Source organism: Oncorhynchus gorbuscha, linkage group LG07 (genome assembly GCF_021184085.1).
Source record: "Oncorhynchus gorbuscha isolate QuinsamMale2020 ecotype Even-year linkage group LG07, OgorEven_v1.0, whole genome shotgun sequence".
NCBI classification, from domain to species: domain Eukaryota; kingdom Metazoa; phylum Chordata; class Actinopteri; order Salmoniformes; family Salmonidae; genus Oncorhynchus; species Oncorhynchus gorbuscha.
In genome coordinates this window covers 44,860,539-44,886,469 of record NC_060179.1, presented here as the reverse complement: position 1 = coordinate 44,886,469, position 25,931 = coordinate 44,860,539, and the positions used below count along the sequence as shown (strand labels likewise).

The 25,931-nt window shown below is 43.7% G+C and overlaps 1 protein-coding gene across 3 annotated transcripts in view; it reads right to left on the bottom strand.

Moving 5' to 3' along the window:
- Nucleotides 1-10,894: 10,894 nt before the first annotated feature.
- LOC124039908 (MAGUK p55 subfamily member 2-like) overlaps nucleotides 10,895-25,931 on the bottom strand; it is a 113,570-nt gene continuing 98,533 nt past the window's right edge. For all 3 annotated transcript variants that reach the window (XM_046356458.1, XM_046356457.1, XM_046356459.1), the window contains 7 exons: nucleotides 21,728-21,859; nucleotides 21,492-21,594; nucleotides 18,646-18,714; nucleotides 18,260-18,421; nucleotides 17,814-18,016; nucleotides 17,288-17,416; nucleotides 10,895-13,118 (listed from right to left, as the gene is read on the bottom strand). In XM_046356458.1, the coding sequence (XP_046212414.1) occupies nucleotides 12,942-13,118; nucleotides 17,288-17,416; nucleotides 17,814-18,016; nucleotides 18,260-18,421; nucleotides 18,646-18,714; nucleotides 21,492-21,594; nucleotides 21,728-21,859 (975 nt within the window). In that variant the 3' untranslated portion in view covers nucleotides 10,895-12,941. The remainder of the gene's footprint in view (nucleotides 13,119-17,287; nucleotides 17,417-17,813; nucleotides 18,017-18,259; nucleotides 18,422-18,645; nucleotides 18,715-21,491; nucleotides 21,595-21,727; nucleotides 21,860-25,931) is intronic.

Below are 25,931 nucleotides of genomic sequence, written 5' to 3'. Positions count from 1 at the left end.
TTTAACAAGGCAAGTCAGTTAATAACAAATTCTTATTTTCAATGACGGCCTAGGAACTGCCTGTTCAGGGGCAGAACAACAGATTTGTACCTTGTCAGCTCGGGGATTTGAACTTGCAACCTTCCGGTTACTAGTCCAACGCTCTAACCACTCGGCTACCCTGCCGCCCCGGTGAGTTCCAAAAGTATCGGGACAGTAACACATTTTTTGTTGTTTTGGCTCTGTACTCCAGAACTTTGAATTTGAAATTATACAATGAATATATGATGTTAAAATGCAGACTGTCAGCACAATATCCATACCCCCTCCCCCCCAAAATACAAATACCCATACCCCCCCTAACCTACCCTGTTACTGTAATGGTGAGAGGTTAGCATGGTTTGGAGATATGATAAAGCATATGTGCATCTAACTTTCTCACTCATTATGGTAGCATCCACATTCATATAGAATTGTGAATAAAATGACTCCAAAATGACTCCAAAGTGACATTATTTACAATGCATTTCTATTGGGCACAAAATAATCTGAAACGCAAGCAAAATAAACAGCAAATGCATCCAACAAGTTTGTAGAGTCACAAGCATTGCGTGCTAGGAATGTTGGACCAAATACTACAAGTTTGAATACTTTAATACACAAACAGTGGCAAGAAAAAGTATGCGAACGCTTTGGTGTTAATCAGATTTCTGCATAAATTGGTCATCAAATTTGATCTGATCTTCACAACAATAGACAAACATAGTGTGCTTAAAATAATAAAACACAATAAATAATAAAACACATTGGAGATGTTGGTTAGAGCTGCCTTGTCCTATAAAAAACACTCGCTATTCACAAGAAGCATTGCCTCATGTGAACCATGCCTCGAACAAAATAGATCGCAAAATACCAAAGATAAAGTGTTGACTTGCATAAAGCTGGAAAGGGTTACAAAAGTAGCTCTAAAAGCCTTGATGTTCATCAGTCCATGGTAAGACAAATTGTCTATAAATGGAGAAAGTTCAGCACTGTTGCTACTCTCCCTAGGAGTGGCCGTCCTGTAAAGATTACAGCAAGAGCACAGCGCAGAATGCTCAATGAGGTTAAGAAGAATCCTAGTGTCAGTTAAAGACTTACAGACATCTCTGGAGCATGCTAAGATTTCCCTTAACTGGAACCAAAGGGCCTCGCCTGAACCAAGAAAAACACCCCAAGACTATTATTCTTCTTCTTCCAAACTTTACAGTTGGCACTATGCATTTGGGCAAGTAGGGTTCTCCTGGCATCCACCAAACCCAGATTCGTCCGTCAGGCTACCAGATGGTTAAGCATGATTCATCACCCCAGAGAATGTGTTTATACTGCTCCAGAGTCCAATGGCAGCGAGCTTGACACCACTCCAGCTTATGCTTGGCATTGTGCATTGTGATCTTAGGTTTGTGTGCGGCTGCTCGGTCATGGAAACCCACTTCTTGAAGCTCCCGACGAACAGTTCTTCTGCTGACGTTGCTTACAGAGGCAGTTTGGAACTCGGTGGTGAGCGTTGCAACCGAGGACAGGCAATTTTTACGCATTAAGCGCTTCAGCACTTGGCCACAACACCCAGGAGACAAAGGGCTGTGAGAAGGGTTTAATTCTAGATACATGAAAAGTGGGATGTATGCGGGATAGAGGGTGCGGGATAAGAGGGTGCGGGATAAGCAAAGACGAACAGCAGAGGGGCTAAGGATTTTAGAGATAGGGAAAGGGCCGATGAAACTGGGGGAAAGCTTACGAGACTCCATCCGGAGGGGCAGGTCCCGAGTAGACAGTCATACCCTCTGCCCGGGAAGATAGCGGGGAGCAGGGATCCGGTGGGCGCTCCGCTTGTCGCAGATTCTTGAAAAGAGTGTCTCTCTTCCGGGTATGGCAACAGCGGCGGATGAACGTTTGGGCTAAAGGTATGCTGACCTCTTCTTCTTGTTCAGAGAAGAAATACAACTGCAATGCAGGGACTGCGTTGCAGTTGTATTTCACCCACACAAGTTGCTGGCTCCAAGTTGTAGGCTTGGGAGAAGCCTCGGATCCTCCGCCATTCCCGCAGAGTACCAGGACCTCTGGGGGGTTTTCAATAAGGCCCGCACTACATCTCTCCCTCCGCATCGACCCTACGACTGCGCTATCGGCCTTCTCCCGGGTACTACACCGCCTCGGGGGCGGCTTTATTCCGTGCCGGGTCCGGAGACCAAGACCATGGACAGGTACATTAAGGATTCTCTTGCTGCAGGGAGTATTCGTCCATCTGCCTCCCCCACTGGCAACGTTTCCAGGGGTTTGTTAATTTCTACCTCAGCTTCATCCGGAGTTACACCACCTTGGCTTCCCCCCTCTTAGCACTCACCTCTCCCAAGTTTCCGTTCATGTGGTCTCCAACAGCTGACTGGGCATTCTCAAACCTGAAGAATCGATTCACCACAGCTCCCATCTTAGTCCATCCGGACCCGTCCCGTCAGTTCATGGTGGAGGTTAACGCCTCGAACATTGGATTGGGGGCTGTCCTGTCCCAGCATTCTTCCCAGGACCAAAAGTTGCAACCTTGTGTTTTCCTTTCCCATTGTCTTAACCCCGCTGAGAGGAACTACAACATGGGAAATCAAAAACTACTCAAGATGACATTGGAGGATTGGAGACACTGGTTAGAGGGGGCTGAACATACATTCATAGTGTGGACTGATCACACTATGCAGAGTACATGGAGCTGTGGCCTGGGAAGAGAACAGAGAGCACGCAGAGTACATGGAGTTGTGGCCTGGGAAGAGAACAGAGAGCGTGCAGAGTACATGGAGCTGTGGCCTGGGAAGAGAACATAGAGCGTGCAGAGTACATGGAGCTGTGGCCCGGTGGAGTGTCCAGTTGCTCCTGCTACCTAGCCTGGGGAACCCTCCTCTGCCAGCATCAATAATGGTCTCTACAGGTAAGCACAGGACAAGTTGGAGTAGCGATGGGGCATGACCAGTTATTATACTGTAGTTAATTAAACCAGTGATAATGCACATTACCAGTAACAGATGGACATTAGTCAGGCGCAGAGAGCAAAAGGATGTGGGAAAAACACGCTTTAATGTCCAGGAAAAATAACAAAAGTAGGAAAACAAATTATCAGAATTAATAACGGACAGCGCGAAACCCGAAAATGCAAACAAAAATCACTAACACAAAACAGACGAACAAGCCCGCACGAAACAGAAGCGTGCTGAACAAACTTATATAACCCTACCCTAACAACCAAACAAGAAACAGGTGATACCAATCAGACAAAACCAAAGGAACACAGAACAAAGGATCGGTGATAGCTAGTAGACCGGTGACGACGACCGCAGAGCGCCACCCGAACAAGAAGGGGAGTCACCTTCGGTAATATTCGTGACAGCCGTTTCCAGATACAATAGTCACTTACAACATTAACAATGTCTACACTCAATTTCTGATCACTTTTATGTTATTATAATGGACAAAAAAATATGCTTTTCTTAAAAAAATCAAGGACATTTGTAAGTGACCCCAAACCTTTGAACGGTAGTGTGTGTGTGTGTGTGTGTGTGTGTGTGTGTGTGTGTGTGTGTGTGTGTGTGTGTGTGTGTGTGTGTGTGTGTGTGTGTGTGTGTGTGTGTGTGTGTGTGTGTGTGTGTGTGTGTGTGTAGGTATGCAGGTATGTATGTATGTATGTATGTATGTATGTATGTATGTATGTATGTATGTATGTATGTATGTATGTATGTATGTATGTATGTATGTATGTATGTATGTATGTATGTATGTATGTATGTATGTATGTATGTATGTATGTATGTATGTATGTATGTATGTATGTATGTATGTATGTATGTATGTATGTGTGTATGTATGTGTGTAGGTATGCAGGTATGTATGTATGTATGTTGCGAATTCACATATAAAGTAAAATGCACACCATCAAAGGGAGAGAAACCCACTCTGACTCTCTGTCATGTCACTCAGTCAGAACAGAAAAGCAGAAAGGTAGTGCCGAAAACATTTGAGACCAAAAAAAGGGCTCAATGCCGACGCTGCTAAATTTGTGAAATGAACAGACTTAGTTGCTAATAGTTCTGGTACTGCTTGTCCGAGTGCTGTGTCTGTGAGAGAAAACAGAGAAAGACACAGTAATGCACACTGACACACTGCTGCCAGTTAGGCCTAATATTGTGGCTGTATATTGTGGCTGTATATTGTATGAAATACATTTCATACCTACTATAGTGGAATCACATTACATCGCCACCACCACTGAAGGCTGGAAAGTCCCGACTATCTCCAGCTTATTTCATTCTCTGAAAGGCCCATCGCTTCTTATCAGAAAGACGCGTGTGTCACTGTCAAACGTACCACAGTGGTAGAAATCTATGCGCATTCACGTAAACTAGTCCCTGCATCGTTCTATGACAAACACAGAAGGTTGTATATTGAATTCAATAGAAGACAACAGAGATAGGCAGAGAGAGAGAGAGACTGCCAGTTCCTTAATGTAGCCATTGGCTGTATTATACAGCCAAAACATGAAGGAACTTGCAGTCTCTTGCTCTCTTTCTCTCTCTGTTTTCTTCTATATAATTATATGTAGTTTAATATTTAAACACTTAGCTACATGTGCAAGGGGGAACACATAGCATGCACTTATTTGAACATGTAGTTAAGCTGTTATAAGGTATACAGAGGAGAACAAGGAGAATGTGGACTAGTGGCTAAAATGCCAAGGCTGAATTTCTGTCCCAGTCCGCCCCTGCCTCAGAATGCTATTTTCTATATTCTCCACATATAGAGAGACCTATCACAACAACAGACTAGGATGGACACTGACAGTTGGTTACTTGGTTCAGTAAAGTAATTCTTTATTTTTCTGTTTCATTCTGTTTGTGATCTGCACCACTATCAAAGGGAAAACAATTCATTTCACTTAATACTCAGATGTGGATGTACTGGATACTACACATCAAATCAGTATGTGAGCAATAACATGAGGTTATAAATATTTTAAAGAGAATATCCTAATGTAAAAGTATAAAATATGATGCATTTGGTGTACTATTTATAGGGCTAGGTTAAAACTATTATTTTGATCTCAAGTCCTTGCGTCCATAGCTCTGTCTATGAATTTGAGAGTGGTTACATTTCTCCAGCCCCGTCCTTCAGCTGTTCACCAAAACACAATCTCATTCAAAAGAGCACATTCACTGTTTTGACCTGCACAACTACACCTAGCAACAGAGAGATCTCTTAAAATAATTATTATATAATAATAATATAGTAGATCGGCCAACCGGGAAAAAGTGTTTGAAAAAATGTTTCTTGTTAAAAGCCGTCATCTGGGGGCCTCCCGAGTGGCGCAGTGGTCTAAGGCACTGCATTGCAGTTCTAGCCCTGCTACTAGAGATCTGGGTTTGAGTCTAGGCTCTTATGCAGCCGGCCGCGACCGGGAGACCTATGGGGTGGTGCACAAATTGCCCAGTATCGTCCGGGTTAGGGGAGGGCTTGGCTGGCAGGGATGTCCCTGTCCCATCGCGCACTAGCGACCCCTGTGGCGGGCCGGGCGGAGTGCACGCTGACATGGTTGCCAGGTGTATGGTGTTTCCTCCGACACATTGGTGCGGCTGGCTTCCGGGTTAAGTAGGCATTGTGTCAAGAAGCAGTGCGGCTTGGTTGGGTTGTGTTTCGGAGGATGCACGGCTTCACCTTCACCTCTCCTGAGTCTGTACAGGAGTTGGAGTGATGAGACAAGACTAACTACTAATTGAATACCACGAAAAAGGGGCTAAATGAATGAAATTAAACACAAGTTGTCCATCCTTGGCCTCTGTATAACCAACATTGATAATAAAATAAATAAGTCCATCAAAACAAATGTTCTTCCCAGAAACAGTCAGACACTATAAGTGATAGTTCACATTAAGAACTTTTGAAAATGAAGTGCGAACAGTAATCAAACAAGTACACATGATTTAAATTACACATGATTTAAATTACACATGATTTAAATTACACATTATTTAAATTACACATTATTTAAATGATCTAAAACATTTCTTAGGGGACTAAATTAATAATTACTGATTGCGGTCTATGCTGCAAAGATCACGAACGGAATATTTCCAACATCTCACACAATAAACCATTAAAAAAAAAACATATTTGATAAAAACATGGCAACAAAGAACAAAGAAATGAAAGCTGACAGTAAAATATTCCAATCTCGGAGTAAGAAAATAGATCATGTGCTGCAACCAGGTAAATTCAACAGAAGGATGCATTGTTGATTGCTGTGTGAATGTCTTTGCGTGTGTGTGCCTATGCATTCATGCAGGCATTTGTGTATATTTATCTCAGATCATGTATTGCTATTGCTATGCCATCGTATTTTTTCAACAAAGAACATTAATAAAGAATAAGTACAGTAAGATCAACAATTGTCAATTATTTACAATGGTATGATCATATGACCAAATATACAACATTTCATATAAAGAATAGTTACAGTTGGCCATAAAAATGAAACACTGAATGTAAACATTGCAGTACATCGTTTTTGTAAGATTTGGTAAGGCCCCAATTTTCTTTAATAAATAAATATTTGGTAAGTCTAAAAATGTTCAGTGAACTCCTGGTAGTATAACAATGTTCATTATACTCCAAGAACTCCAGTACAGTATATGCTAAATATATAAGCCTACTTCAACCTATATAACATACTGTCACTCTTATCACTCACATGCTACGCACTGTACCTCAAAAACACCTCTAACGCCTCCACAACAAATACCAATATATATTTTGTTAATATATTTTTTATATAAATTAGGCTTATCATTTTTACAGAAATTACAGTTCAATATCATGTCTGTGGAGGAACTATAATTTGTGCAACAGTCTACCATGAGGCAAACCCCTTGCACTGGAGCATCTGAATGGGCCCTTTACAACAGGCCTCCAACCAATACCCCATGAAAGTGATTGCGTTCCTATGACATACGTCCGTATCTATGTCCCTGGGCCCGGGTTCCCCAGAAGCATCTTAAAAGGAGAATTTCATTATTTTGGAACCTAGTCTGTAAATTGGTGATGTACTGTAAATGGCATGCTATTGAAAGGTCCAGACACTTTCACTTTGGTTTTGAGAAACTTAGCAGTGATTGACTTTGAGTTCCAGGACGTCCAAAGAACACAAAACAACCACCAAAATACGTCTTTTTACAAACGGCAAAGCACTTAGCATCATGATGCAGGTCTTTAGAATCTTTACAAATGACATTGCGGATAAAGTTCAGAATGACACAATGTTATAATCCATTTTGTGGTTTGGGGCACTGACCATAAGGGGTGTGGGGACCTTTTTTAAAATCTATAATATACATATTAACAACTGCAACAGTGATGAATGTGGGGCCAGAGTAAAAGTCAGTTGGGGGGGATGGGAGGGGGGGAATGTCCATACAGAAGCATGTAAGGTAAATAACCGTTGAGGGGGTGTGGGGAGGAAATGTCCATGTGGGAGTAGCGGGGGGGGATCCATGGGGGAGTGGCAGGGGGAGATGGAAGATCCGTCAAGAAGTGCAGGACCCAGGTACATATGGACGAGTTCAGACCCATGCCCGTGAGCTTTGTAATGAGCTTATTACATTTACATTTACATTACATTTAAGTCATTTAGCAGACGCTCTTATCCAGAGCGACTTACAAATTGGTGCATTCACCTTATGACATCCAGTGGGACAGTCACTTAACAATAGTGCATCTAAAACTTAGGGGGGGTGGGGTGAGAGGGATTACTTAACCTATCCTAGGTATTCCTTAAAGAGGTGGGGTTTCAGGTGTCTCCGGAAGGTGGTGATTGACTCCGCTGTCCTGGCGTCGTGAGGGAGTTTGTTCCACCATTGGGGGGCCAGGGCAGCGAACAGTTTTGACTGGGCTGAGCGGGAGCTGTACTTCCTCAGTGGTAGGGAGGCGAGCAGGCCAGAGGTGGATGAACGCAGTGCCCTTGTTTGGGTGTAGGGCCTGATCAGAGCCTGGAGGTACTGAGGTGCCGTTCCCCTCACAGCTCCGTAGGCAAGCACCATGGTCTTGTAGCGGATGCGAGCTTCAACTGGAAGCCAGTGGAGAGAACGGAGGAGCGGGGTGACGTGAGAGAACTTGGGAAGGTTGAACACCAGACGGGCTGCGGCGTTCTGGATGAGTTGAAGGGGTTTAATGGCACAGGCAGGGAGCCCAGCCAACAGCGAGTTGCAGTAATCCAGACGGGAGATGACAAGTGCCTGGATTAGGACCTGCGCCGCTTCCTGTGTGAGGCAGGGTCGTACTCTGCGGATGTTGTAGAGCATGAACCTACAGGAACGGACCACCGCCTTGATGTTAGTTGAGAACGACAGGGTGTTGTCCAGGATCACGCCAAGGTTCTTGGCGCTCTGGGAGGAGGACACAATGGAGTTGTCGACCGTGATGGCGAGATCATGGAACGGGCAGTCCTTCCCCGGGAGGAAGAGCAGCTCCGTCTTGCCGAGGTTCAGCTTGAGGTGGTGATCCGTCATCCACACTGATATGTCTGCCAGACATGCAGAGATGCGATTCGCCACCTGGTCATCAGAAGGGGGAAAGGAGAAGATTAATTGTGTGTCGTCTGCATAGCAATGATAAGAGAGACCATGTGAGGTTATGACAGAGCCAAGTGACTTGGTGTATAGCGAGAATAGGAGAGGGCCAAGAACAGAGCCCTGGGGGACACCAGTGGTGAGAGCGCGTGGTGAGGAGACAGATTCTCGCCACGCCACCTGGTAGGAGCGACCTGTCAGGTAGGACGCAATCCAAGCGTGGGCCGCGCCGGAGATGCCCAACTCGGAGAGGGTGGAGAGGAGGATCTGATGGTTCACAGTATCGAAGGCAGCCGATAGATCTAGAAGGATGAGAGCAGAGGAGAGAGAGTTAGCTTTAGCAGTGCGGAGCGCCTCCGTGATACAGAGGAGAGCAGTCTCAGTTGAATGACTAGTCTTGAAACCTGACTGATTTGGATCAAGAAGGTCATTCAGAGAGAGATAGCGGGAGAGCTGGCCAAGGACGGCACGTTCAAGAGTTTTGGAGAGAAAAGAAAGAAGGGATACTGGTCTGTAATTGTTGACATCGGAGGGATCGAGTGTAGGTTTTTTCAGAAGGGGTGCAACTCTCGCTCTCTTGCTTATAGGGCACTATGGTATTGAACGAGCTGTAGTCGATGAACAGCATCCTCACATATAATAATATGATGGCATATTGTTTGTGCATTGCTTTGTGCATTGCTTTTGTCCAGGTGGATAAGGGAAGTGTGCAGTGCCAATGGCGATTGCGTTGTTTGTGGATCTGCCAGGGTGGTAGGCGAACAAGAGAGGGTCGAGTGTGTCTGGAAGGGAGGTGATATGGTCTTTGACTAGCCTCTCAAAGCACTTTATGATGACAGAATGCCATCTGTAGTACGGCCTCAGTGGAGACTGAGTGTGTAGCCCACATTGTCATCGTGGGCTTTCCTGGGCAGCTCAGGGTCATTGTGCTCAAAACATGAGAAAAAGGTGTTTAGCGCCGCCGGTAGGGTGGCATTGGTGACCTGCCACACATGCCTTGTGTTTGACCCGCTGAATTGCCTCTCCACTTTGTCCCTATACTTGTGTTTTGCCATCTTAATCGATCTGAGTAGGTCTTATTGTACTGTTTAATTGTCCCTGGTAACCTTGCCCTGTTTATAAGCAGTATCGCTCTCTTTCAGTTTTCCTACAAGGCTGCTATCAATCTGCCGTTTTTAATTCAGGAACGTTTTGAAAGACACTATTGGTATCACGTCATCTATGCATTTTCTTATGAATCCGGTGACTGAGTCGGCGTATTCATTGATTTTATCTCCAGAGGTGACCCAAAACACATTCCAGTCCATGTGATCAAAACAGTCTTGGAGCGTTAATTCTGATTGGTCCAACTCTGTACAGACCTGTCCACCGGAACTTCCTTCTTGAGTTTTTGTTTGTAGGTGGAGAGAAGCAAGATGGAGTCATGGTCGGATTTAACGAAAGGAGGATGGGAGAGGGCCTTATACCCATGTCGAAAGGTGTGTAGCGGTGGTCAGGAGTAGAATTTCCACAAAATAGACAGTCGTCGTGTTGGTAATAATTTGGGTGCACAGCTCTCAAATTACTTTTGTTAAAGTCCCCCGCAACAATGACCGTTGCCTCCGGGAATGCGGTCTCCAGTTTGTTCAGGGTCTAATGAAGATCTTTGAGATCCTTTTAGGTGTCGGCTTGGGATGGGATGCCTGAGAACTCTCTCGGTAGCTAAAAAGGGCGACATTTGATAACCAAGTATTCCAAATAGGGGGAGCAGAAGCTCGCAAGTTCATGTACATTTCCTCCATTGGTCCTTTATTGGTCATAAAGCAGAGCCCAACACCTTTGCTCTTGCCAGAGAGAGCCCGCTGGTTGTATATAATCCATTTGGATGTCGGAGGAAAGCCAAATCTCAGAAAGGTATGTTGCAGGATCGGATGTCCCTCTGGAAGGAGATCCTCACTCTGAGTTCGTCAATTTTGTTCATTTAATGACTGAACATTGGCGAGTAATATGCTCGGTAATGTAGGACGGGGCACACAGCGTCTTAATCTCACTAAGATCCCACCACGTCTGCCTCTCCGTTCGTGTCTTTGCTTCCTACTCTCAGGTAGACCTCGCAAGCAGCTAGGCGCCTCACCAAAGAAGCTAGTCCATTGTTTCAATTTCTCACGGATTCGGGGAGGTCGGGGTGGACGGTGAGTACCAAGTGATTCATAATCTAATAGTTCTACCCGGGTGTATGTAGTCATGCATGAAGTAAAATGATTATGAAAATTTGAGAAAAACTGTAGAAATACACAACAAAAAGTAGAAACCTGTTTAATCAGAGCTCGAGGCGAGGCGCCCTTGGTCGGCGCTTAACCACCCACTCATACAGAGATCTCCGCTAAACATAGAGTTAAGATGTTTAGCTGTCTCTCTGTGACCACCGATCATTTCACAACGAAGTCGACTACGAATACAACGTTGGCAATGTCTTTGCAATTGTTACAACCAAGCAAATGACAAACAATGCTTCAAATGAAAACTAAGATGACTGCATTAAAAGATAAATAATATAGGCTGCATAGGCCTATTGTCACACCCTGGCCATAGAGAGGCATTTATTCTTTATTGTGGGTAGGCCAGGTATGACTAGGGTGGGCATTCTAGTTTCTTTATTTCTAGGTTTTCTGTTTCTACGTTTTGGCAGGTTATGGTTCTCAATCAGGGACAGCTGTCTATCGTTGTCTCTGATTGGGAATCATACTTAGGCAGCGTTTTTTCCTTTGTATTTTGCGGGTAGTTGACTTTGTTAGTGGCACTATAGCCCTAGGAAGCTTCACGGTCGTTTCTTTGTTTCTTGTTTTGTTGGCGACATTTACATAAATAAAGGAAAATGTACGCCCACCAGGCTGCACCTTGGTCCGGTCATTTCCACGACGACGACCCTAACACATTGAAATACATTTTATGTTCAATCAGTTATATTTTAGGTTCAGCTACTCTTTGTAATTTTGGCCTCACTATTTGTCATTATGTGTAGCAACATGTGCAATGATGTGCCAAATTTTGTGCATTATTATCGGATACGTGTTAGAATAAGCAGCCTCAATATTTGCTTCCATATGTGGAAATATCTAAAGCTGATCCGAGAGCAGCACTTGCCTTTCTTTCGACCCTCTCAGTATCGACACACGCTCCAACGACGCATTTAGCAAACATTCTCTCTGCGTGGTGTTTTGGGAAATGCATGTTACATATTCGGCCGTTGTAGGAACGATAGAAATGTTAAAACACTCGTATGCCTTAAGTTACTTTTGGGGAAACTATTGGGAAACCGGGCCCAGATCTTTTGAATGGTAATGAAGACTTTAATTAAAAATCTGGAAAACAATGTGATTTAAGATATTTATGACATAACATCATATTCATATTCGTGATTTAGTCATATCAATGCCTTCTCTAAAAATATTTGACGCTCAAGAAGTAAGACACATGGCAGAAAGGTAGAAAAGTCTCTGTTGAACTTCGTCTCCTGCTGCTTTGACAGCATGCTCTAGCCGAGAACTTACTCGTTTCGTCCTGCTAATAGGCATTTCTATTAAGATTTACTTGAAACATTTGTACTTTTACTCTTTATTGATGCCAAGTTGTGGAAAGAACTGTAGCCTGGATCCTTTCATCAAACAAACGTAAACTATTCGGGTTTCACTAACAAAAAAACATTTCCCATCAACAAATGCAGATCCATAATGTCAAGGAACAAAACGTTGAATGTGTCCCTCACTATCAAATAAGTGTTTGAAACACATTTTTATCCAGGGTCTTCCGGATGTGGGCTGACATTGTAGATCACGCAGTAGCTAACTCTCACAGGAAGAACTCTTTACTTACAGGCTGTTTGATGTGTTGTATATTAGATTACGCGGTTTTTGTTAATGAACATTGCCAGCCGGTACTTTTTTTTTAATGCAAAAAAAAATTGTAGACCTGGCGAGCTGCCGAAAGATTTGTAGTTCTAATGAAACTGATTTCACTTTTCGGCTTCATGCTTCTTCTTGGCCATCAAATACATTGAAATCCATCATATGCTAGAGTATCCAATTTCACATATATCTTAAATGACCACGTTTTCATGACTTGGACGATGCAAATTTGAGGCTCATTTTTAGCCTACAAAACAAGGGAAACAGAACTAAAATTGACGTAACTTGCACATCGTATAGTGTTACACGCTGCTGAGGGAAACCCACCTCTTTTACAATTTACTCTCTCCTAATTGGTCCCACTCTGCCTGCCAACTCCTCAGACCTTTGACCCCTATTCTGACTTCCTGACCTCTAGCCCTGACCTCTGATTGATTGGCCTTTAGAAGACCCAGCTGACAGGAACCCACTGCTGCTCTGAGCTCAGTCTCTCCAGTGCCGTCTTCAGGCCGCAGAAGGCCCCCTCTAGGCTGTCATTGATGATTTTCAGGTCAAAGAAATGTCCGTAGGCACGCTGGATCTTCTCGCTCTCATCCAATGTCCTCTTCAGCTCAGAGTCCTGCATGGGAGGAACAACATGGTGATGATAATGGTGATAGGAGGTCTATGATAGAGTTCTACGCCCAAACAGTTCGAGCTTCTAATTTTAAAAATGTTTCTCTCCAGAAATAAGTCTCTCACTGTTGCCGCAAGTCATAGACCCCCCCAGCTCCCAGCTATGCCCTGGACACCATATGTGAATTGATTGCCCCTCATCTATCTTCAGAGTTAGTTATGTTAGGTGACCTAAACTGGGATATGCTTAACACCCGGCAGTCCTACAATCTAAGCTAGATGCCCTCAATCTCACAAATTATCAAGGCACCCACCAGGTACAACCCTAAATCCGTAAACATGGGCACCCTCATAGATATTATCCTGACCAACTTGCCCACCAAATACACCTCTGCTGTTCTCAATCATAATCTCAGCGATCAGTGCCTCATTGCCTGCATCCGCGGTCAAACGGCCACCCCTAATCACTGTCAAACGCTCCCTAAGACACTTCTGCAAGCAGGCCTTTCTAATCGACCTGGCCCGGGTATCCTGGAAAGATATTGACCACATTCCGTCAGTAGAGGATGCCTGGTCGTTCTTTAAAAGTAATTTCCTCACCATCTTAAACAAGCATGCCCCATTCAAAAAATGTAGAACTAAGAACAGGCATAGCCCTTGGTTCACTCCAGATCTGACTGCTCTCGACCAGCACAAAAACATCCTGTGGCGGACTGCACTAGCATCGAATAGTCCCCGCGATACGCAACTCTTCAGGGAAGTCAGGAACCAATACACGCAGTCAGTTAGGAAAGCAATGGGTGGCTTTTTCAAACAGAAATGTGAATCCTGTAGCTCTAACTCCAAAAAGTTTCGGGACACTGTAAAGTCCTTTGAGAATAAGAGCACCCCTTCCCAGCTTCCCACTACACTGAGGCTAGGAAACACTGTCACCACCGATAAATCCACAATAATCAAGAACTTCAAAAAGCATTTCTCTATGGCTGGCCATGCTTTCCTCCTGGCTACCCCAACCCCAGTCAACAGCTCCGCACCCACCGCAGCTACTTGCCCAAGCCTTCCCAGCTTCTCCTTCACCCAAATCCAGTTAGCAGATGTTCTGAAAGAGCTGCAAAACCTGGACCCGTATAAATCAGCTGGGCTAGACAATCTGGACCCTCTCTTTTTAAAATTATCCGCCGCCATTGTTGCAACACCTATTACCAGTCTGTTCAACTCTCTTTTGTATCGTCCGAGATCCCTAAAGATTGGAAAGCTGCCGCGATCATCCCCCTCTTCAAAGGGGGTGACACTCTAGACCCAAAATGTTATAGACCTATATCCATCCTGCCCTGCCTTTCTAAAGTCTTTGAAAGCCAAGTTAACAAACAGATCACTGACCATTTCGAATCCCACCGCACCTTCTCCGCTGTGCAATCCGGTTTCCGAGCTGGTCACGAGCGTGGCTGAGGGGCACCCAAGGTACTAAACGATATCATAACCACCATCGATAAAAGACAGTACTGTGCAGCCGCCTTCATCGACCTGGCCAAGGCTTTTGACTCTGTCAATCACCATATTCTTATCGGCAGACTCAACAGCCTTGGTTTCTCAAATGACAGCCTCGCCTGGTTCACCAACTATTTCTCAGATAGAGTTCAGTGTGTCAAATCGGAGGGCCTGTTATCCGGACCTCTGGCAGTCTCTATGGGGGTACCCCAGGGTTCAATTCTCGGGCCGACTCTCTTCTCTGTATATATCAACGATGTCGCTCTTGCTGCGGGTGATTCCCTGATCCACATCTACGCAGACAACACTATTCTGTATACATCTGGCCCTTCTTTGGACACTGTGTTAACTAACCTCCAAACAAGCTTCAATGCCATACAACTCTCCTTCCGTGGCCTCCAACTGCTTTTAAACGCTAGTAAAATTAATGCATGCTTTTCAACCGATCGCTGCCTGCACACGCCTGCCCAAATAACATCACTGCTCTGGACGGTTCTGTCCTAGATTATGTGGACGACTACAAATACCTAGGTGTCTGGCTAGACTGTAAACTCCTTCCAGAGTCCTATTAATCATCTCCAATCCAAAATTAAATCTAGAATCGGCTTCCTAATTCACAACAAAGTCTCCTTCACTTATGCTGCCAAACATACCCTCGTAAAACTGACGATCCTACCGATCCTCGACTTCGGCGATGTCGTTTACAAAATAGCCTCCAACACTCTACTCAGCAAACTGGGTGCAGTCTATCACAGCACCATCCGTTTTGTCACCAAAGCCCCATATACCACCCACCACTGCGACCTGTATGCCCTCGTCAGCTGGCCCTCGCTACATAATCGTCGCCAGACCCACTGGCTCCAGGTCATCTATACGTCTATGCTAGGTAAAGCTCCGCCTTATCTCAGCTTACTGGTCACTATAACAACATCCTCCCGTAGCAAGCGCTCCAGCAGGTATATCTCACTGGTCATTCCCAAAGCCAACACCTCTTTGGCAACCTTTCCTGCCAGTTCTCTGCTTTATTTACTTTTTTGCACCTCAGCATTTCTACTTGCACATCATTACCTGCACATCTATCACTCCAGTGTTCATTTTCTAAATTGTAACTACTTTGCTACTATTTCCTATTTATTGCCTTACCTCCTCATTTGCAGACACTGTATACAGTATATACTTTTTTCTATTGTGTTATTGACTGTATGTTTGTTTATTCCATGTGTAACTCCGTGTTGTTGTTTATATCGCACTGCTTTGCTTTATCTTGGTCAGATCACAGTTGTAAATGAGAACTTATTCTCAACTGGCCTACCTGGTTAAATAAATGATAATAAATAAAATGACAATTATAATAAAATCACGGACAAATATGACTTATTTGCGTACAAATAATTGTGCCCATTCAAAAAGCGTCTGAGAGTAGGGGTGCTGATGTAGGACTGTACATCAGGTCAAACTGATACTATGACATGACCGAGACGGTAACAAGGGGTGATGTAACACTGAGATTAGTGGTACACAGTTAGAAATTAATAAGGTGTTAATGGGCTTATTACAGTTTTTCTCAATTGCTAAAAGACAATTACTGAAACCCTGCTCCATTTCCTGAAAACATTAAACACAAAACCCCATCTTCATGCACTATTTACATAACCTCTGACTCCTCTTGCAAAATGAAACATTCGCCTCGAAACAGTTTTACCTGTGTTCAAAATCAAACACTGCTCTCGAATCATAAACAAAGTGATCAAAATGATGTACACTCTCAAGCAGTCAGTAAACAAATACGCCGAAAAATAGAAAACACATTGTTCAAAACATACAATTCTCAGGGAGAAGTACATTTTTAATCCAAAAAAATATTCATATTTTTCCATCATTGTCCATTGATGAACGAAAACATGTTCTATCATAGTAGCTCAAAATTGATCAGAAAATACTACTCTGCTTTGCTCTTTGCAATTTTGTTTTTTGTTCTTCCTCCTCCTTGTACCCCTATCTCACAAACTTGTCCTTTGTCTCTGTGATACTGTAATTCTTATTCTTTGTTGATATGAACCTGCAACTAGTCAAAATCTATTGAGCAGTCAGTACTGTTAATAAATGGAAAGCACAATGTTCAGGGCCATACAATTCATCCATTGTACAGTATACAGCCTACAATGCACTGTACTACAGTATCCATTCTCAGACTTTCTCCTTCCCACCTTCAACAACCTGTTTGCTCTCTGAACTGACTTATATTGGTTGTGTCGCATCATTTGAAACAGGTTAAATCAATTTTGAGTGGTTGTGTTCAATCAATGACATATGTTCTCTATTTGTATTTGATTGTTGCCACTTGTGTTTACCAGTATGGATGACATGCAGAATGGGTTTTGAGAATGAGAATGTGTTTAGAGTTTTGCTGAAAAGTCTGCAAATTGTGTTTTATCATGTGAAAGGTATTGACAACAGACTGCATAATTAGCTAAATGAGTCCAGGCAACTGGGAACTTTGTTCAGCCAATGGGACTTTAGTGTTTTAGCAGTTGAGAAAAACTGTAATTAAATATGATGATTTGCTAGGGTTATTGCATGTTCAACATACCAGTCATACATTTTAACGTGTTTCAAACAACATATTCTGCTAACTGGAACAATGATGTAGCTATGATACAACTGTCCAGTCTGTCTGGGACTCACCGTTAACTGCTTAGTCATCACTCCGGCTTCTTTGGCAGACTTATTCATGGCTTTGAGGACCTCATAATCTGGAGCCTCAATAAACACCACGTAGGGAAGGAACTCAGATGTCCGCAGAACCTTAAGTGCCTGCAGAAATAAATTAAATAGTTGAAACGCAGTTTTAATCATACATTAGTAGTAGATGCTAATGCAGTAACGAGCTAATCAAATTAGCCCTGAACCACTTGGGAATATTGAGACTCATTAAAAAGTTTTCCATTCCTTCCATTTCATCTCCGTAATGTAAACCTTGGCTTTGGTTAAAAAAAAAATAAGAACGTTCTATAATAATCCTATTACTTCACTGATCTATGTGCCAAGGTTTGGCATAGTGGTAAATTTAGACAACAATCTCAATAAAACAATAACATACGAAGGAGGGACCCAATTCTGTTGTCCCTTGAAAAAGACATTGATGCAGAGAAAATGTGTCTGGAGTATTACACCCATGAATGAATAAAGATGCCCAGATGCTGTAGTCTACCTGCGGGTTGACATCCAGGATGCAGATCTTTCCAGCATCCACCACCTCGTGGATGGAGTTGATCTTGGTGCCGTAGAGGTTCCCGTCGTACTCGCCGTGCTCCAGGAAGCGTCCGTTCTTAATGTCCGTATCCATCTCAGTGCGAGTCATAAACGAATACATCTGTCCATCCTTCTCATCCACCTTGGGTTTCCTCGAAGTAACTGGAAACAGGTAATAAAGAGAGATCGGCGGTTGTTGTTGGGTGATGTACAGAAAGGCGTAGCAACCGTGCTGAGCAACGCACACAGAATAAAGAAATGTAGTCCTTGTATATCATACAAATGTGAATACAGTATTTGTATTTCTAAATGGTATGTTTTTAAAATATTTGTTTTAATATGGCATAAATCACAGAGGGTCAATGTCAATGGCTTTGTGTTAAATACTACTGTAGTGCTACTCACAGGGGATGGTGGTCCCGTAGCGCAGGGGGTCTGACACCAACAGTTTGTTTTTTAGACTACGGCGGCCTACTCCCTGTGCTCCAATCAGAACCAACGTCTTCCGGCGAAACGGGGAAACCTTGGCAACCTCCTCGTAGATCCTCAGCTCGTGCCGATCAAACTCTGAACAGGAACATATTGATATCAGGCATCCACATAATCAGTGTTACTATCAGTATTACTTTACCTAATCTAATTCATGCTGCACATACACAATATAGCATACCACATTGACAACCGTTTACACTGTTTTCTAATCAAGTTTATACAAGTAAAGAATACAATGGCAGCGGTTTCAAACATTGTTACGTTCACGAATGGTCATTTTGGCACGAGAAAAAACTTACCTGCATTTTTGGTTGTCAGATACATCATCTTTTTTTTCTTCTTCCCACCCATTCCAGAACAAAGAGGACCTGAGAAAGGCAACACACAAAATGGTGTCTTCGTTCAGTACTTCTCAACCCACTTAAATGTAGTCTTTATCAATTTAATGGATAGTACCTGCCAGTCAGGGTCGGCTGCATTTTACAATGTTGCTGCTCTGTATCATAAATCAAGTCTGCAATATGAAGCCTGAACCACCAGAGGGCAGTATGCCAATGCATTACAGCAGGGGCCTTCAATCTTACCCAGAAACCTCGTCCCAGGCAAACAGCGACCCAGGGACCCCCTTCATATATTAGCAAAAAATGTAAATGTTCCCACGTCTTGTCTTATCATTAGGTGACAGATAAAGGCAAGGAGAACTAATCAACATTTTATAATGAATGGATTTAGAAGATTGTTTTTCATTATTTTGACCTCCCCACATTGGATTTGTTAGAGGAAGTGTAACTCTAACAGTCTATTAGCTAGAAAGGTAACTCCAGCTGTTTAGCTGTATAAACAAAGTTTAGCTATGTGTTGGCAAAAATGTATGTTCAAGCGAAGAAAGCTTACTAGTAGTTTTATTCTCCTCTTTTCTACTGTAGATAAGTCAATTAAAATGTGTTTAATCTGCTCGTGATATTCATAAAAACATTAATAAAAAAAGAACTAGTTTTTTTGGGGGTATATATATATATATATTTGTTTAAATAAGACTCCAGGTTGAATACCCCTGCATTACAGAAAGGTTGGCAGTTCAATTTGATTACAACAGTACACTTGGGAATCTCTGTCACTGCCCAGTCGTCTCTTCAGTATGGCTGGGAATCTCTGTCACTGCCCAGTCGTCTCTTCAGTATAGCTGGCTGGGAATCTCTGTCACTGCCCAGTCGTCTCTTCAGTATGGCTGGCTGGGAATCTCTGTCACTGCCCAGTCGTCTCTTCAGTATAGCTGGCTGGGAATCTCTGTCACTGCCCAGTCGTCTCTTCAGTATGGCTGGCTGGGAATCTCTGTCACTGCCCAGTCGTCCCTTCAGTATAGCTGGCTGGGAATCTCTGTCACTGCCCAGTCGTCTCTTCAGTATGGCTGGGAATCTCTGTCACTGCCCAGTCGTCCCTTCAGTATAGCTGGCTGGGAATCTCTGTCACTGCCCAGTCGTCTCTTCAGTATGGCTGGGAATCTCTGTCACTGCCCAGTCGTCTCTTCAGTATAGCTGGGAATCTCTGTCACTGCCTAGTCGTCTCTTCAGTATGGCTGGCTGGGAATCTCTGTCACTGCCCAGTCGTCTCTTCAGTATGGCTGGCTGGGAATATCTGTCACTGCCCAGTCGTCTCTTCAGTATAGCTGGCTGGGAATCTCTGTCACTGCCCAGTCGTCTCTTCAGTATGGCTGGGAATCTCTGTCACTGCTCAGTCGTCTCTTCAGTATGGCTGGGAATCTCTGTCACTGCCCAGTCGTCTCTTCAGTACGTGGAAACAGGAACATCAAGGTCTCTGGAGAGGGACTTGTAGCCTAGAGATTTTCCATGCTTGACTACAATCTTGTGTCTGACGTCCTCAGATAATTCTCTGGTTCTTTCTTTTGTCCATGCTCGTTGCGGTACACACAGTGTCAAGAGAGATCTGGAGCTGGTTACTACAGGTACCAGTCCTCTTCTCTATTTAACCTGGATGAATACGTGATGTTTATACTGCAGGCACCTGCAACTCACCACCGGTGAGTTCAATTCCGAAGTAAAGGAGAATCACCTGCTTGAAATCTACTACTTCTAGATGGTGCAAATAATATTATCCGGGCCATTTTAGGATTTCTTTGTGGAATAAGCTAAGATATAAATAAGTTATTCTGATTTTTTTTAAATTATTATTATTTTTTGCACACTGAAGACATACGTATTTGGATACTAAAATGTTTTATTTTTAAAACAGTTTTCTGGAAGAAATTGTGCAAATTTGAAAAAAGTACAAAGGAGCCAATAGTTTTGGCCACGACTGTATGTCCATATCATATATTGTGTGAATAGCCCCCACAAGTGTCCCATATTTGTCTCATACAGGTCCAAGGGCAGTTTTAGTGCCTTAGTGTACTGCCTGACTGCCACCTCCCTCTACTGAAGTGAAGAGCATGTGGCTGCAGGCAGGGCGGAGGGGGGGAATCACCACCTACCACCTGTGCTACAGACAGAAAGAGAACACTACAGTATGAATGTGACCTGGCACCTCCTGTCTAGAATGAGCTTAACGAGGAACAGCCTGCCTTTCTGAGTCATGTCTTTCTAAGTCTGCTGCTTTATGCTGGTCCCGCTTCACTGATTAAACAACCATCTTGAAGGGTTACGAGGGGACAAGCAGGCAGTCAAAGCGTATGCATACAAAACACCCAGAACATTCTTTTTTTTTTGTCGCAATTTATTCTACTCATGTTTCATGTTGGTGGACCATATTTTGCGCATTCAGACAATAAAAAAAATATCATCTTATCCCATTTGAGTTTTTCTTGTTTTATCTTCCTGACAAATGTGGACTCCTGAGTGGAGCAGCGGTCTAAAGGCACTGCATCGCAATGCTAGAGGCAACACTAGAGACCCTGGTTCGATTCCAAACTGTATCACAACCAGCTGGGATTGGGAGTCCCATAGGGCGGCACACAATTGGCCCAGCGTCATCCGGGTTAGGGTTTGGCTGGGGTAGGCCGGCATTGTAAATCAATTGTTCTTAACTGACTTACCTAGTAAATGTGTTCCACTTGAGTAAATTGAGTGCTGTCTTTAGTGTGTAGAAGATGCCAAGCTCCTTTGTATCCTCAGTATATAATATACAGTACCTGTGGTAACCAGCTCCAGATCTCTCTTGACAAAAGCCTTCCTCTTCTCCTCCAGTAGCTGGCTAGGGATGAGGCCTGCACTGCCCCCCACTAGGTGACATGCCTGTGGTGGAAATACATACATAAAGTGCTTCTATTACTGCATTGCAACCACAACATATATATGTTTTAACTATTTAGGACAAACATGATAAAGTGAAAGACTAAACAGTGGTTGTCCGTTAGAAGTGACTGACCTGCCACCAGTTGAGGTCCTCCTGGTTGAAAAGCTGCAGGATGTCTCCACTGCTGAAGCCCAGGCCTGCCTCCTTACAGGGGATGAGGTTGTCATGGGACGGGTCGTAGTCAAAGTGACACTTCACATACGCCTGAGGGAGATGGAGAGGGAGCTCGGTGAACAGGTCAGAGCTGGAGTAGAGGTAAACGCCATCTAAACATAATACATAATATCCAGTGCTCAATACACTGCCTACTTCAAAATGCTACGTTAAACCCTTTACTACAGTATTTGTTTACATGCCATACTACTATGAACACAATACCGGCAACCAGTGTGTGGTCTCAATGGTTCCTGGTGAATAGCTACAGTATCTGGTCAAGACCATCTACATCAGACAACCTTGCTCACTTGAAATTCATTCATCTGCCCCTTACTGTCCCAGACAACACAAAGCGAGAGCACCACCCCTGTATCCCATCTCCTGAAAATGGAAGAGGCGGAAGGAGTTAGAGCCCAAACAGGTAGCCATGGCAACCCTTCCCAATGCTCAATGGTGATTACTCATGGCAGCAAGTTGAAGTGTGAATGAACTGCTCCCCTCAGCCCCTGAGCTACTCTAACCCTCCCATCACCCCTTCTACCCCCCAGTGATTTTAGCAATGTGGAGGGAAATGTTGTCACTTGGAGTCACAGACAGGACACTGGGTAAAAGGAGTATTCTACTTAGCTCGGTCACCTCAGCATACACCAGCACAGTACAGAGAGATGGGAGTTAAAGTTGATACTTCGTAATATACCGGGCAGATCTCTTTAATGGACTGGATTAATTGAGCACTTAAGAGGAATGTATCATCCATTATCAATGTAGTGTAGCACCCACCTGCACAAAGCACCTTGTATGTAATTTAATGTTACGGTGTTTTGACAAACTGTTTATCTCATTGTTGAGGGCCGCCATTGTCCCTGTTCCCAAGAAAGCTAAGGTAACTGAGCTAAACGACTACCAGCAGCACTAAGACTAGTCAAGGACCATATCACCTCCACCCTACCTGACACCCTAGACCCACTACAATTTGCTTACCGCCCCAATAGGTCCACAGACGACGCAATCGCAACCACACTGCACACTGCCCTAACCCATCTGGACAAGAGGAATACCTATGTGAGAATGATGTTCATCGACTACAGCTCAGCATTTATCACCATCGTACCCTCCAAACTCATCATCAAGCTCGAGAACCTGGGTCTCTACCCCGCCCTGTGCAACTGGATACTGGACTTCCTGACGGGTTGCCCCCAGGTGGTGAGGGTAGGTAACAACATCTCCACCCCGCTGATCCTCAACACTCCTGTACTCCATGTTCACCCACGACTGTGTGGCCACGCACGCCTCAAACTCAATAATCAAGTTTGCGGACGACACTACAGTGGTAGGCTTGATTACCAACAACGACGAGACGGCCTACAGGGAGGAGGTGAGGGCCCTCGGAGTGTGGTGTCAGGAAAATAACCTCACACTCACACTCAACGTCAACAAAACAAAGGAGATGATCGTGGACTTCAGGAAACAGCAGAGGGAGCACCCCCCTATGCACATCGATGGGGCAGTAGTGGAGAGGGTAGTAGGTTTTAAGTTCCTCGGCATACACATCACGGACAAACTGAAATGGTCCACTCACACAGACAGTGTTGTGAAGAAGGCGCAGCAGCGCCTCTTCAACCCCAGGAGGCTGAAGAAATTTGGCTTATCACCAAAAGCACTCACAAACTTCTACAGATGCACAATCGAGAGCATCCTGTCGGGCTGTATCACCGCCTGGTACGGCAACTGCTCCGCCCACAACCGTAAGGCTCTCCAGAGGGTAGTGGGGTCTGCACAACGCATCACCGGGGGAAAATTACCTGCATTACCTCCAGGACACCTACACCACCCGATTTCACAGGAAGGTCATAAAGATCATCAAGGACAACAACCACCCGAGCCACTGCCTGTTGACCCCGCTGTCATCTAGAAGGCGAGGTCATTACAGGTGCATCAAAGCAGGGACCGAGAGACTGAAAAACAGCTTCTATCTCAAGGCCATCAGACTGTTAAACAGCCATCACTAACATTGAGTGGCTGCTGCCAACATACTGACTCAGCTCCAACTCACTTTAATAATGGAAATTGATGTCAAAAATGTATCACTAGCCACTTTAAACAATGCTACTTAATATAATGTTTACATAACCTACATTACTCATCTGATGTGTATATCATCTACTGCATCTTGCCATATTTATGTAATACATGTATCACTAGCCACTTTAAACTATGCCACTTCTATGTTTACATACTCATCTCATGTATATTTACATTTACATTTAAGTCATTTAGCAGACGCTCTTATCCAGAGCGACTTACTGTACTCGATACCATCTTGCCTATGCCTTTCTGTACCATCACTCATTCATATATCTTTATGTACATATTCTTTATCCCTTTACACTTGTGTGTGTATAAGGTAGTAGTTGTGGAATTGTTAGGTTAGATTACTCATTGGTTATTAACGCATTGTCGGAACTAGAAGCACAAGCATTTCGCTGTACTCGCATTAACATCATTTGGTTTGATTTGAAAATGTGTTATGATGATGGAGCAGTTTTGAGAGGCAGGGGAAATGTCTGCACAAACAGACAATAGCATCTCGTCTGTCATCTCTCTCCCTTTCAGAGAAGCCATTTTGTAGCAACTCTCGGTTTGGATAGCCTGAAGTCGCCTCCGGAGATCAAAATACTTCAATATGGACCCTCGCCGGTCGCCAGGAAGCATTTCAATGCCATAACCTCTACATTTTCTTCTCAGAACCTTTTGAAATGCGCCAAATGTAATTTCCAAAAGAATAGCCCAGGGACTGATTTCAAAATGTCAGTGGACTGGATGGACAGTGCAGCTGTGGGCTGTGGGCTAATAGCATGCCATGAATTACTGCTATTTGAGAGAGGTGTCCAGTCCTGTGAGCTTTTCCTTGATCTCTGACTCAGTTACCGAAGAGTCGCTGGTTCAAATACTCCAGCCGACAAGGTGAAAAATCTGTCGATGTGCCCTTGAGCAAGGCACTTAACCCTCATTTGCACCAGTGGTACTGTATTACTATGGCTGACCCTGCAAAAGAAAACCTTTCACTGTACCTATCCGGTGTATCTGACAAAACATTTTATTGTTATTTATTTCATTTGGGTCATGATGCCACTGAGTACAATCAATCTCGCACACTCTTTCCCACTGGGCACACAGTGGTTGGAACAACAGTGTTTCAACATCATTTCATGAATTGACATTGAACCAACGTAGAATAGACATTGAATTGACATCAGTGCACAGTGGGTTGACTCCTCAGAGATTCTGGGTCCATTAGCTAGACTCACAGAGCTAAGGACACTATACTAACAAGGAATCCAAAGGCTGGGCGGAAAGGTTCAAGGGGACGAATAGTAACCAGTAATGTGTTTTAGATGTATTAATTTAGGGTGCATACACTATTTTGAATAACTATTTTTGTCAACTGAATGCTGAGTCTGTGGGTTGAAATAACCGATTTAAACATTTTCTTTCTAGTTGGAACAGATGTACTGTACAGATCTTTTTCTGTTTTTCTGGACCTTCTCTCTCATCCTCACGGTGACTCCAGTAGCTAATGCATTATTCGTGAGAGAAAAGCCATTAGTAGGATTACACTTTTAATTTTTTTTTAAATCTCACAAAATTGTAAGTAAAATTGCCAGCGCAATTGGCAGGTTGATGTTTATTGTCATGAATCTTGGCCTGATGTTTATTGTCATGAATCTTGGCCTGCAGGCAGAACTGAGTGATTTCCACTAGATGGACCAGCTACAAAGTCAAAATTGGATATATCGTACAAATTCAGGGAAAATGTAAATGTGCTTTTTGGTCTTAATCTAAGGTTAGGGTTTGACATTAGCATTAGCAGTGTGGTTAAGGTTACTACTCTGCAGAGCTGCATCCAAGGCAATGTTCATGACAATAAATGCCACTATAGCACTCACTTGAAGAGGTTGCATTGGATGTGTATTCTTGGAAGGAGACACAAGGTTAAAGACTGCAGGAGGGAGACAGTGGCTCTACAGTATTTTCTACAGTATTTTCTGAAAAACCAAATAGAATTTCATGTAAATCTGAAAAGATTTGGTAGGCTAAGTGGACGTTTGTGGCATATTGG